Here is a 13,530-nt window from a genome sequence, read left to right as displayed (position 1 = left end):
TATGATCATATTGTTTCAGCTACGGAGAAACCGAGAGAGGGAGTATATAACTTCTTCTAAGGATGGCAATTATATACAAAGGAAACGTTTATGTCCTCAAGTTCCTAACATGTTCAAATTCATGGGGTGACGGGGGCATCGTTTCGTTTATGAACATGCTGTTGATGATCAAAATTGACTAGCATCATCTAAGAAAACCAGAGGACCCATTCTGGTAATCGGATAATCTGGTTTTGGATCTAGTAGATATTAGAAAAACAGTTGTTTGGTTAGTAAATGGAGGGTCTGATTTCTGTGAATCCCAAATAGAGCTGGATTCTGATATGTTTTATTATATAGATTTTATCCTGTACTTGTGAGCCTTATCGTATATAAGATCTCGTTTTGATGAGCTAAAAGGTAGGGACAAAAGGTTAGTTATAGGTGTGTAAAATATAGGCTAGTTATAGGCTAAATGTGGCTAATAGGATCTAAGCATCAAATCCATCTATTTGGTACCCAAATTCGAAGATTAAAAATTAGCTCTAGGAACCAAATAGAATTCATAGCTGGCTAAGGATATCTAACAAATTACTTTTATCCTCCAAACTTTGATCCTATTTCTAAAACCATAATTTCTGTGTTTAAAATCTCAGCGTACAAACCTGGAGAATCCTCAATCTATAAACGAAAGTAGCAAACAGTGGTCAATGTCTCCGAATCTGGGACGTGTCCAAGGCTCCACCCATACGGCACTTTTATATTCGCGTAGAGAATGTTCTAGTGTTAGTCATCAGAAATAAACCCCATCACGCAACGTGGACCGAAGTCTGACTGCGATACACCTGTAAATCCGAAGGAAAAAAAGGACAGATAGAGACGCAAGAGGCGAGTTCCTCGCGTCTCGAAGCGCCACGCACCTTCTACACGTGTCCGTTGCATTTGCACTGCACACTGCTACTTCCCCACTAGCACGCTACTCCACTGCTGGCAGGCTCCCCAGTTGCCCCGTCCTCTCTCCTAACTCCAACTCTGACGATCTTGCTATAAAACGCACCAACCAACCACGCAACAAGCCCAATCCATCCCCGCAAGAATCCGTCTCATCTCCCGTCATCACGCCCACAAGAGAAAGGGGGCACAGCGGAAAGCTCCATCTCGCCGGTTTCAGGCTTTCGGCTCGTGAATTCCTCATCTTTCTGGCCACTTTGCCACCAGCGACCACCGGCCGGCCCATCTCGCCCTCCGTGTCACGAGGAACCCACGGCCGTCGCCATTGCCGCAACTTGCAACCCTTCTTTTTTTTTCTTCCTTATCTTTCTCGCTCGTGGTATAAAAGGATCTCTACGCGGCGATGGAGCAGCAGCAGCAATTTAGGAGGAAGAGGGACGGCGTGGTGCAGGTGCTGGACGGCTCGGAGATCCGGGCGCTGGTGGAGAACAGGGACGCGTTCGCCAGGTTCGTCGACGACAGGTTCCGGAAGCTCGACGGCGACGGCGACGGGAGGCTGTCGGTCAAAGAGCTGCAGCCGGCCGTCGCAGACATCGGCGCCGCCATCGGGCTGCCGGCGAGGGGGTCGTCGCGGCAGGCCGACCACATCTACGCGGAGGTACGGTTTCGTAATTTCGCTCTTTTCCTTTTTCTGGCAACGAGAGCTAGAGTTGGCATGTGCGCTAATCGCGCTTGGTAGTTAAGGTAGTCTAATTAAATATATTATAAGCTTGTATCTTTTCCTATAAATTTGATCAAATTTAGAGAGTTTTGTTATAGTACCAAATATACCAAATATACTCGTGCATCTCTACGAAAAGCCTTGTATTTAGGGTATAAAAATATATATATATAAATATATATATATGTATATTTTACACCATATACGTTATATAACATAGTAGGGGTCAGTTGAGGTCCGCTGAGGGCTTCGGTCAATTTTTTTATTTTACTCATGAAACATAATTTTAAACCCTTAATTCTAAACGATTTTAAACCCTTAACTCAACAAACCCTTACCTCAACGCACGGTCACCAAATTCCGATTAAGACTCCAATTGACGCACCAAGGAGTCATGCCTTTAGTAATAGTAGAGTAATTGTAGAGATTTAGTAATAGCAGAGATAGAACGAAACTAGAACATATAACGAAACTAGAACACTTTATATTTCAAAAGGGGAAGTTTTATTGCTAATAGTATATATCATAGCAATACAAATTCCCTCCGAAACAATTCAAGTATTTGAATATTGGCTATCAATATGTTTTATGTATGTACCCGCAAAAGATTGTTTTATGTATGGACAATTAGCATTTGATGACTATATAATATGGTTAGTTTGACTATAAAATAATTATACAATAATCTACCATATGTTTTTTTGCTTTAAAAACATTTGCTAAAAATAATATAATAATGTCAATATGTTTGTACCATATGTTTTTGTTTTAGAATATATGAGTTACAAAAAGTTAAGTTTTCAGCCGTATTAATGGCTATGTATAGCTATTGTATTTTTACCATTAGTGTAATAGTTGATGCAAAGGTTAGATACATACTCAACTACGTGACTAACCGATAGCAGAACGGATGGGGTTCCTTTGCTGTAGTGGTTGTGTCCTTGTGTCACTGACACATGGGACCGGGTCCATGTGTCAGTGGCACAAAGTCAAAGAGCAGTACTGCAGAGGAGTTGCTTCCGGAGCACCCCCATAAGTAGGGTGCAACTCCTATGGCTCTCTGACTTTGCGCAATTGCTGATCCCACGTGTTAGTGACACGACGACACTGCCACTGCCAAGGAGCCCCATTCCCATAAGTCATCATTAGGGCCTCAATGCCACAATCTCTTTCGAGTGACACTGTCGCACTCTAGCTGGACTGATAAAGTCAGCTAGAAGTTCTCCCTGAAAGTGATCACTCCTCCATAGCCAACATCATTTGTAGCATCCTTTTCCATTCACCTTTCCTAGGAAAATCTGAATGTATTAGATGTCATCACCTCATATATAGATCCAGAACTTTCTGGACCATGACTGATGATGCGAATGAATTTATGTTATTGCACCCAGGTTCTTAACGAGTTCACCCATGGCAAGCAAGACTCCGTGAGTAAATCGGAGTTCCAGCGCGTGCTGTCCGACATACTTCTTGGGATGGCGGCTGGGCTTAAGAGAGACCCCATCGTGATTCTCAGAATAAACGGGGAGGACCTGAATGAATTTGTTGACAGTTCAAGGTACGAACCTGAAGCGGCAGCCATATTTTCACAAGTGAATTCTGGAGGCAATGTGTCGCTGCGCCAGTGCTTGTTGGCTGCTCTTCTAAAACTGACGGTGGACCATGGCATGCCACCTGCGTCTGACTCTTGGGTAACTAATATGTGATTTCCACTACCAAGTAGTACATAGTTGTGCCTTTGGCGTTCTCGTTACTTCATTTTACTCCCTATCGTAGAGCCTTCTGACACCATATATGAAGTTATTAATCCTTATTGGGTACTTGTGACAGGTTGTGGAAAATATTGTAGAGCCTGCAATGCAACAGCTTGGCACTGATCAGCTGGATCAGCCTGTTTCCCAAGAAGCCTTCTTCCATGACTTCAAGAAGTTGCTCAGCATCATCACCCGGCGACTGCAACAGCACCCTGTGATTGTGGCACATACGGAGAAAACCTTTGAAGGGAGTGGTATCAAGAGGCTGCTGTCGAACAAGTTTGAATTTGACAAGGTATGGAAAATTGGCTTCAGTAGTTCAGTTTCATGATCGGGCAGCAGGTCACATGACACTAATCAACAACATATCACTGAACTTCTTATAGCTGTTGGATTCGGTTTGTAGAGGTGTGCCGAAAGAACACAAAGATAAAATATCGAAAGGGTACCTCCGAGTTGCCCTTGATAGGATTGCTGACTCAGCGAGCCTACCACCTTATGGAGCTGTTGATCAGGTAAACATATGTTGTTCCATAACGCACAATTCCAATGATCAAATCCTCTATTTCAGAACCAACGGGGAACGCCTTCATCTTACCTCTAGGCATCAGTTTTTAAGTTTGAATTGTTCAGTCTTTTTATGTGAGCTCTTCACGATTTCCAAACATCCAATAGGTGGATGCTGTGGTGAACGAAGCATTCAAGATGGCGAAAGCTGACGATGGGAAGCTGGTGGACGAAGCAGAGTTCAAGAAACTTCTGTCTGAGATCCTAGGAGCGATCATGCTGCAACTGGACGGCAACCCGATCGCTGTATCGACCAACACCGTCGTCCACGAGCCGATGTCCGCCCCCTCCTCCCTCTTGTCGCCGACGCCGCTGTCTCCAGTGGTGTCCTCGCCCAGTGAATAGAGAACCATGATAAAGAGTAGCACTGATGCAATGATGGAGAAGAATCTCCATTGAGCACTTGCTGTGATGATGGTTTTCTTCTGCTCACAGTGCGATAACAGATCACTGATAACCAAGAAGATGCACATGTGGCTTGTAACTTGGGTGCGTGTTTACTGCTCAAATAAGGCTTCTTCAAGCCAGGCGGCGTTGGGTGGTTGTATGAGAATTTGCTTTCCTTTTCAATCTGGATACCTTTCAAAGACTCACTCTTCTATCCTCTTTCGAATGGTTTTCTTCTAACGCCACAAGCCTGTGCTGCCGCTGCCGCTGCCGCTGCCCCTTGGAGTCGACTTGTTAGAAAATTAGCTCTCACGTCAAGGAGCTGCTTCTTAAATCTCTACAAGCGGAATCAATGATTGGATCTACCGAAATCAACTTATAAAGTCACAGATCACGTGATTCCGGTCGAAGTTAACAGCGTCGAGTAATAACTACGGGCGTAATTCCCCGATCCCAGTATCATGCCATCTCCCTTCAGTGTATCTATGGCTACATCGTTATAGTTATAACCACAACCCTAGAAGATCCGGATTATGTAGTTTGACATAACTCTACCTTATACTACTAAACATAATTCAAATTCTATCATAACCGAACTTATACAAATATTCAACACATATTCAATAAATTACAACTTAGCGAATATTCTGCACCTTAAATCCATCATGCGAAACCTTCGTATACACCAGACTTGAGCTATCAACTTTAACTTGCTGCTCTATCAAAAAATACCAAAAGAAGCATTGTTGTTCCTATAATTCCAACTTCATGACTCCATCTGCGGCTGTGCATCCTTCTTATCACCTCTGCCAACTGCACACTGATACTGTCGCTATTCGAATGACACATAAAGGAATTGCCGAATTAGCACTGCTCTTCTATTTCGCTGCCATACTACGCCTTACATCTTACACCATATTCTCCAGCAGCCCGGACCAACCATATTACTCTAGTTACGAGTACCGACACCTGTACTCTATACCAATTCAGCCTAAAAGCTTCTTCATGCTATTTGATCCACACTTTAGAAACCCATTCGTACATCTCGAATCAATATGCGCCCTTACTGATTTGGAAGCATGCAAACTTGCATCGTCTGAGCTCACACCATGTGTTACTACGCCACAGAGATTAACAATCGCCATCAGCTGCCACGCTCCTATGTCATCTTTGCTGATCTTGTCGTTGCCTTTGACCCTCGGTCTGACTAGCCTGTCGCCGCAAAGCACCTTTTCTCTGAGGGCGGATCAAAAAATAACTCATTTCTACGAAAAGAGTGCGGTTACGGTAGCAATTGACCGGCCCTAAAAAATCCTTTTTAGGACGGTGACGCCATCACCCGTACCTAAAAATGAGCCATTTTTAGCGTCGGGCTAAAAAGAGCTCATTTTCAGGGGCAGATGATGGCGTCAACCGTCCCTGCAAATGCATTTCCAGGGGTGGGTGACTCATCTCTTTATCCTAAAAAGGCCTGACAAAATATGGTTGGCACCTTCTTCCTCCTCTCGATAGCCCATTGCTTGCTCGGGAGGAGGTGCTGCTAGAAAATCCAAAAAGAAAGCGGAGGGAAGGTTTTAAACTTGATTTGTTTCGAGTTGGGGGTTGTAGGAGGTAATTTGATGCAAATCTCATATATTTTCTAAACTTTTTTGTTAGTTTTAAGGTTAAAATGAAGCTCTCTTTGCCTCTTGTTAGATCTAGATCTCCATGGTGGAGTTTTGCTATTTGGAGCTCCATTTGGCTTAAACATTTGGATGAACTTATGTTACTTTAGTAGGAGAACAAGATTATATAATCATTTGGACTCAATCTATAAATTTTAGCCTCATTCCTAAGTAAATAATTTCCTAAATCCATAGAGGAGAAAGAAGAAGACTTGACTTTTTTCTATCTTTACACACATGCATGATAGATTTTTTTCCAAGATTTAGTGGTACAATAATAGGTTGGGTTTTGATTTTTTTAGTTAGTACATGTTAAATTGACTTTTCCAACATCTAGGCATATATAAGAGTATATATTTATTTACCATTTATTTATAAAATTATTGAAGAGATTGTTTTAATCCATTTAAATTATTTGTTGATGTCTAGAGATGGATAGGATACGAATGTACAAAACATTAAGGACGGATGCCTATTTTCTTGAAGAACTTAATAAATTCATTCAAATTGTGGAAAATCATGCAAGAAATGAGAAGACACAGAGGATATCTTGCCCATACAAAACCTGCAAGAATATGAGAGTATTCAACGACACAACTACAATCAGATCCCATATGTTGGTAGGTGCTTTTATTGAGAATTATATGATCTGGACATATCATGGCGAGAAAGCACCCCTCCGATGGAGAATCTACTCGATGAAATCATAAAAGATGTCGAGTTTGATAGATTGTTTGTTGCTTATGATGATTTTTGTCAGGGTGGTAGCGATGATGATGGTGTTGGTGGATGCTATGATGATGCTGTCGGTGAGGGGCCCATCAATGGTGTAGCCATCATAGTCATTCCGCTCCATGCGGTGGGCAAACCGCTCTAGTGCGATGTGCTGGCCGACGGCGTGGTCCCTGCACACGCCGCGCATGAAGTGGCAGGTCGTCCATAGGTTGTGGAGGTCATCCGTAGGACGCTCCGAGGTCGCAGCGAGGTGCCCCGCGATCTGAATGGCCACCTTGGTAGGGAGATCTGCCAGCGACGATGGGTGACGCCTCGCTGCCATGTGATTGCTGGCCACCCGTACGAGGGCCTACACGCGCTGCAGCTTGGTGGACGTCGGCGGGCCGAAGCACTAGGCGGTGGAGGGGGACGAGTGGGCCTACGCGCTGCAACAGGAGTTCTTGAAATCCCGTCCGTGAACTAGCATGGGAACTGGCGATGATGTTGAGGAGGAGTTCTTGAAGACCCCTCTTGGGAACTGCCACCAACCGCATTGTGGCAGAACCGTCTGAATTATTCCAGCTCAAGTGCGCTAATGATCGCTATGCAGCCGGCATTAACTCAACGCACTTCAAACGGAACAATCCATTGGTCTGTCGGGTCTCCGCCCGATACAACCACGGTTCAACAGGATCGAAGCAGGTTTACCTCGCACGAAGGCGAGTTTACAATCACAGAACAGCTCATCAACTTTTAATTTACAAATATTCAAACATTATTACAAACCAGGTTCAAACTTAGATAAAACTTATACAAACCATGTTTAAACTAACAAGCTGAACAGCTTGTCCAAACTCACAGCGGAAAGAAAAGAATACGCGACTACACACGTCGCAAAGGGGGACACCACGCTCAGCCCAAAGCCTGGTGTCACTCAGGAGGGTCATTGCCAGCCGGGGACGGGTCCCACTCCACGGACCAGCCAAAAGGAACAGTCGTTGGCCATGCAGGGTTGTCCGTGGGATTCTCGAAAGTTAAACCTGAAACATATACTAGCAAGGCTGAGCATTCTAATACTCAGCAAGGCTTACCCGGGTTCGGGTATACTTTAGCCTGTAACTAGACTCATGAAGGTATTGTAGAGGTTCTGGGTTTATTAAAAAAATGAAAGAGCAATAAAGAGTAGGATCTATTTTCAAATTTTAGCTGTCATATTCTAGTTGATTATCCAATCTAGGTTAACACTTATACTAAGCAGGCAAGATAGATATTATCATCCATCAAAATTATTCCATCATTAGTTACACTGCTTACTCTATGTGGCAGAAGGAATAAGCAGTCTCAATCTTCGTGAGAAGCAGACGATTCTGAATCGAATTCAACCTTGCAAGGTAAACCTAACACACACGCTTGGAACATCCAAAAGGTCGTTCCGAAGCAACCGTTTGCCTCTCATTCCGGGTCGTGGATCAGGGCCACCACAAGCGACTGTAGGACCGTACGCACACCAATCGTGCAGGACATATGTCTGTAGTGTGACTACATGATCCCGTATTCCTGTCTGCCTTGCAGAACGTACTCCCACATGTCGGTGCGTGAGAAAAACCAAATTACGAGTGGTGGGAGGTATGTCCACTTGCCGGGCCGATTGGTTACTAGGCTTACCGCTTACCATATTTCGCGGCACGTGGTTAGTACTTTCAAACGCTTAGCCACCACTACCACACACTGCGACCTTATCAACTTTTATCAACACAGACGGGGTAAACTTCCAGGTCATGTTACTGCACATGACCCCGTCCATGATCCTTATAGTGATTGCAGAACAATAAACACTCAACTCCTATATCGCGCGAGTGACAGGAAATCCCTCGACTTCTACCGGTCCTATTAGCATAGCACTAGTCGAACTCAGGTTCTAATATTCAGTACATCAGTTCCTAGGAATATGCAACTAGGGTTTCAATTCAACTCCTAAGAACTTAATGCACAAATATATATATAAATGTAGATTGAAGTCTAAATAGAATAGTAGGTTTATGTCCGGGGCTTGCCTTCTTGAGTGGGGTTGGGGGCAGGAGTGTCAGAGGTTTCCGAACTTTGGTTCGGGGCTTCAGTTAGATCCTCGGCGACGTTTATCGGGTCTTCAGAAAACCCTTGGTCTTGTCCCAAGACCAACTTGTAGTCTCCGTCGTCGAGCGTCGTTGATTCTACATGATATGCAATAATTTAAGTAAGATGAGATTTGAATTTAAGATCTTATGTCACAACAAAGTTGCAATCCAAGAAAGTCAACACACATGAATACATGAAATAAAAGGGTTTAGGCTTGAATTACCATTTATACTTGAGTCATGATTATAGTACTGAATTTGTTGCAAACAAGAACTATAACATTTGAATTTGAATTTAAATTCCAAGTTTAAATTCAAAACTTAAGTAAATAGGATCATAAAGTCTTCAAAATTTTAATTATATACTAATCATCAACACATTAGAGTATGACAAAAAGATGTTAACCAATTAGGTCTAAAGAACATGCTTAGTTAGCTTTAAAACATTTCAAATTTGAATTACCTAAATTCAAAAGAAGTTAAGTTACAAAACAGTGCTAGGTCTGAAATTTTAAAACAAGGTTACACATAGCTTATAGAAGTTACATGCTAAAAATCATAAGAAGCAAAGCTAAAATGTAGAAGTTATGTACAAAATATCTTTTAACTTTAGATTTAAAATAGATGCAAAAGTATTTAGTTTCAAACTAAACTTCATTAATAAAAGTTGTAGGGTTTGAAATCTAGTTTCCAATAAATTAGTTTTGAAAATTAGTTTCCAATGAAATAACAGAACTGCTAGAGGGGGGGGGGTTCTCGGTCTTTTTGTGCTCGGGTCCCTGAAACATCAAAAACCTTCACACAAAGGCCCCTGCCAGGCCCCGACGGCGACCGGCCATCGGCTCCGGCACGTTCCCACCGGCGGCGAGGTCGCCGACGGGGAGAGACCGGCCTGCACGACCAGCATGTGTGGGAAGACGGTTGGACGAAGTGGGGCTCGACGGGCAGAGGTGGAGCCCTGCCGGCGGCGAGGAGGGGCGGCGGCCGTGGCGGCACGTCGCCGTTCCCAGCGAAAGGCCGGCGAACGTGACGATCTAACGCGCGCAAGAGCATCAGGAGGCAATGGGGATGTGATTTCCATACTTGGATCAGCCGAGGAGGTGGCGGAGGGGTGCTGTCGACGGTGCGGTCGAGCTCGGGCGACTCCGGTGAGGGGCGGCTCGGGGAGGAGGTGATTCCGGCGAGGGGGTGCTGGGAGTTGGGCCGGATCAAGCTGGGAGGCTAGGGGAGGAGGTGAGGAAGCAATAGGCCAAGGGAATTTGGTCGGGATGGGGTGATCGTGGTGGATGCCGGCGTGGAGTGCGGGCGGACTCCGGTGGCGCAAGGAAGAAGAAAGGAGGAAACGGGCCGAGGAAAGGGGTTTGAGGTGGCCTTATGGCAGTACATTACTTCAAGGAAGGGAGGAAGAGGAGAATTGGCCACGGGATTGGACTCAAGACGGTGAGCGGCGCCGATGACTCCCTCGGTCTCGTGGCGGACGCTCGGCTCCGGTGGCCCTACGTGGCAAAGGGAGGGGAAGACAGCAGGGGTAGCACGGGCGGTGGGGAAAGAGGTGGGGCGATGCGTGGAGGGAGGCGCAGAGCTGCAGGGCGGCGCACAAGGCTGGGCACGGGCGGCGGCGTGCAGCAGAGGAGAAACAGAGAGGAGATCGGGATTGGGGATGACGAAGGGGACCTGGTTGTAAAAAGCAGAAAGTTCAGGGGTCTCACTGTAAAGCATGGACAACTTTCACACCAATGCTCAATGGAGATGGACCCAAAAGCAAAAATGCAGGATTTTTCAAGCTCCACAACTTTGCTTTAGGGTTCATCTGCAGAAGAGCAATAGTTTTGAAATTAATATAAAACTTAGTAAAATTTTTAAACTTTATGTAAATCCTATAGATAAAACTACACTACACATATATCCAAAGGGTAGTTTTACTTATTTTTGCGATTTAAATGCAAGTTTTGAACTTTTGCAAAACAACCCTCATACTTTTGAAATCTACCCCCCATGCTCACCCATTTAGCACAAAAGGACCCTGATTTAAATATAATTATATAAACAATCACTTTCCTTATCATTAACATTTTTAAACACACTTTTGCTACATTTTGTACATAACAACACACTAAAGATCTAGGGTGTGACCATGCTATTTACCTGAGTGTCACAGCCTTCCCCCCTAAAAAGAATCTCGTCCCGAGATTCCGGAACAGAAGAATTTAGATGATCAATTTCGGAGGTTGGCTTGGAAGAAGTATGGGAAATTATGCTGAAGATAAGATTCGGTTTCCCATGTTGCTTCTTCTTCTGTATGATGGTCCCACTGAATCTTGTACATTCTGATGGTTTCTCTCCTAGTGCTTCTTTCTTTAGTGTCCAGCACTCTAAGAGGATATTCTGTATAAGTCAGATCAGACTCGATTTCGATGGCTTGGGAATCGATGATTCCGGTAGGAAGCTTAACACACTTCCTGAGTTGGAATACATGGAAGATATTATGGATGGCCGCTAACTAAGAAGGAAGTTGAAGACGGTAAGCTACGGATCCATAGATCTCAAGGATTTCAAAGGGTCCGATGTATCGAGGAGCAAGTTTCCCTTTTATACCGAACCTTTGAACACCTCGGGTAGGAGATACTTGAAGATACACGAAGTCTCCGACTTGAAACTGCAATGGTCTTCTTCGTATATCAGCGTAGCTTTTCTGCCGAGATTGGGCTGCCCTGAGATTATCCTGTATAACTTTTACCTTATTCTCTGCTTCAATAACTAGGTTGGGTCCAAAAATTCTGCGTTCGCCGGTTTGTGACCAATTCAAAGGGGTTCTACAACGGTGACCGTACAATGCTTGAAATGGGGCCATCCTGAGACTGCTTTGATAGCTGTTGTTGTATGAAAGCTCTGCTAATGACAGACATCTGTCCCAGTTCTTGTTATATTGAAGGACGCAGGCTCTAAGCATATCTTCCAAAATCTGATTTATCCTTTCGGTCTGTCCATTTGTCTGAGGATGATACGCAGAGCTTCGAATTAACTTAGTTCCAAGAGCATCTTGGATTTGCTCCCAGAACCGAGCGACGAATTGTGCTCCACGATCGGAAATGATTGTTTTAGGTATGCCATGAAGATGAACAATCTGATTCAAGTAAATCTCGGCATACTTCTTGGCATTATATGTAGTGTGTACAGGAAGGAAATGTGCAGTTTTGGTTAATCGATCAACGATTACCCAAATGGAGTCATGCTTAAGAGAGGTATTTGGCAAACCAACAATAAAGTCCATAGTGATATCCTCCCACTTCCAAGAGGGAATAGGTAAAGGTTGAAGAATACCAGCAGTTTTCAGATGACTGGCTTTGACTCTTTGGCAGATATCACATTCTGAGACATACTTGGCGATTTCTCGTCTCATACGAGTCCACCAAAAGTTTTGTTTCAGATCTTGGTACATCTTCGTACTGCCAGGGTGTATAGAAAATTTGGATAGGTGGGCTTCATCCATTATCTGTTTACGGAGTTTATGGTCCTTGGGTATAACAATACGTTCGTTGAACCGTAAAACTCCTTCTGGATCCATTTGAAAGCATTTATACTTTCCCTCTCCTTGGGTTATTTTCTGTTTAATGATTCCAATTCCCTTACTGTGCTGCTGAGCTAGAACAATGTCATCCCTAAGTGTGGCTTCAACTGAGAGATGGTTCAAGTCACCTTGGGGCACGATTTCGAGATTAAGCTTTCTCATTTCCCAACAAAGAGTTTCGTTGAAAGCTTCAACCGATAAGCAAGAACAATGTGCCTTGCGACTGAGTGCATCTACAACGACATTGGCCTTGTTGGGATGATAATGTACCTCTAGATCATAATCCTTGATCAGTTCTAACCAGCGTCTTTGCCTCATATTCAAATCTGCTTGGGTAAAGATATATTTGAGGCTTTTGTGGTCGGTATATATATGACATTTTGCACCCATTAGATGATGTCTCCAAATTTTCAAGGCATGAATGACAGCTGCTAATTCGAGATCATGAGTAGGATAGTTCTGTTCATGAACTCTGAGTGCCCGTGATGCATATGCGATTACTCGGTGGTTTTGCATGAGCACACAACCAAGTCCAGTTCCTGATGCATCACAATAGATGTCAAAGGGTTTTGACACATCGGGTTGAGCCAAGACTGGAGCAGTAGTAAGATGATCTCTGAGAATGTGAAATGCATCATCGCATTTTTGATCCCAAGCGAATTTAACACCTTTCTTTAATAGTTCGGTCATAGGTTTGGCTATTCTGGAAAAGTCAGGAATGAAACGACGGTAATAGCCAGCTAGACCCAGAAAGCTTCGAATTTGATGGACTATTGCAGGAGGTTGCCAATCCATTACTTCTTGCACTTTGCTGGGGTCAACGGATATACCGTCACCAGAAATGGTATGGCCTAGAAATTTTACAGTATCTAACCAAAACTCGCACTTGGAGAATTTGGCGTACAGATGGTGATCTCTTAATCGTTGAAGGATGACATGAAGATGTTTGGCATGATCTTTTGGGTTTTTGGAATAGATCAAAATGTCATCAATGAAGTTTACAACAAATTTGTTGAGTTCTTGCATGAAGACAGAATTCATGAGATACGTGAAATATGCTGGAGCATTGGTAAGACCAAACGACATGACCGGATACTCGTATAGACCATAT

At 43.8% G+C, this 13,530-nt stretch overlaps 1 protein-coding gene across 1 annotated transcript; it reads left to right on the top strand.

Annotated features, from left to right (window-relative positions):
* The first annotated feature begins 1,013 nt into the window (after nt 1-1,013).
* On the top strand, nt 1,014-4,565 carry LOC112877731. The gene is made up of 5 exons (XM_025942088.1): nt 1,014-1,588; nt 3,043-3,342; nt 3,482-3,700; nt 3,792-3,920; nt 4,081-4,565. The coding sequence occupies exons 1-5, from the start codon at nt 1,334-1,336 to the stop codon at nt 4,315-4,317; spliced, it is 1,140 nt and encodes a 379-aa protein (XP_025797873.1). The 5' UTR covers nt 1,014-1,333; the 3' UTR covers nt 4,318-4,565.
* The last annotated feature ends 8,965 nt before the right edge of the window (nt 4,566-13,530 follow it).

The sequence above is a fragment of the Panicum hallii genome, chromosome 9 (assembly GCF_002211085.1).
Source record: "Panicum hallii strain FIL2 chromosome 9, PHallii_v3.1, whole genome shotgun sequence".
NCBI classification, from domain to species: domain Eukaryota; kingdom Viridiplantae; phylum Streptophyta; class Magnoliopsida; order Poales; family Poaceae; genus Panicum; species Panicum hallii.
Note: the sequence above shows the minus strand (reverse complement) of the source record. Positions and strands in the feature narration are given on the sequence as shown.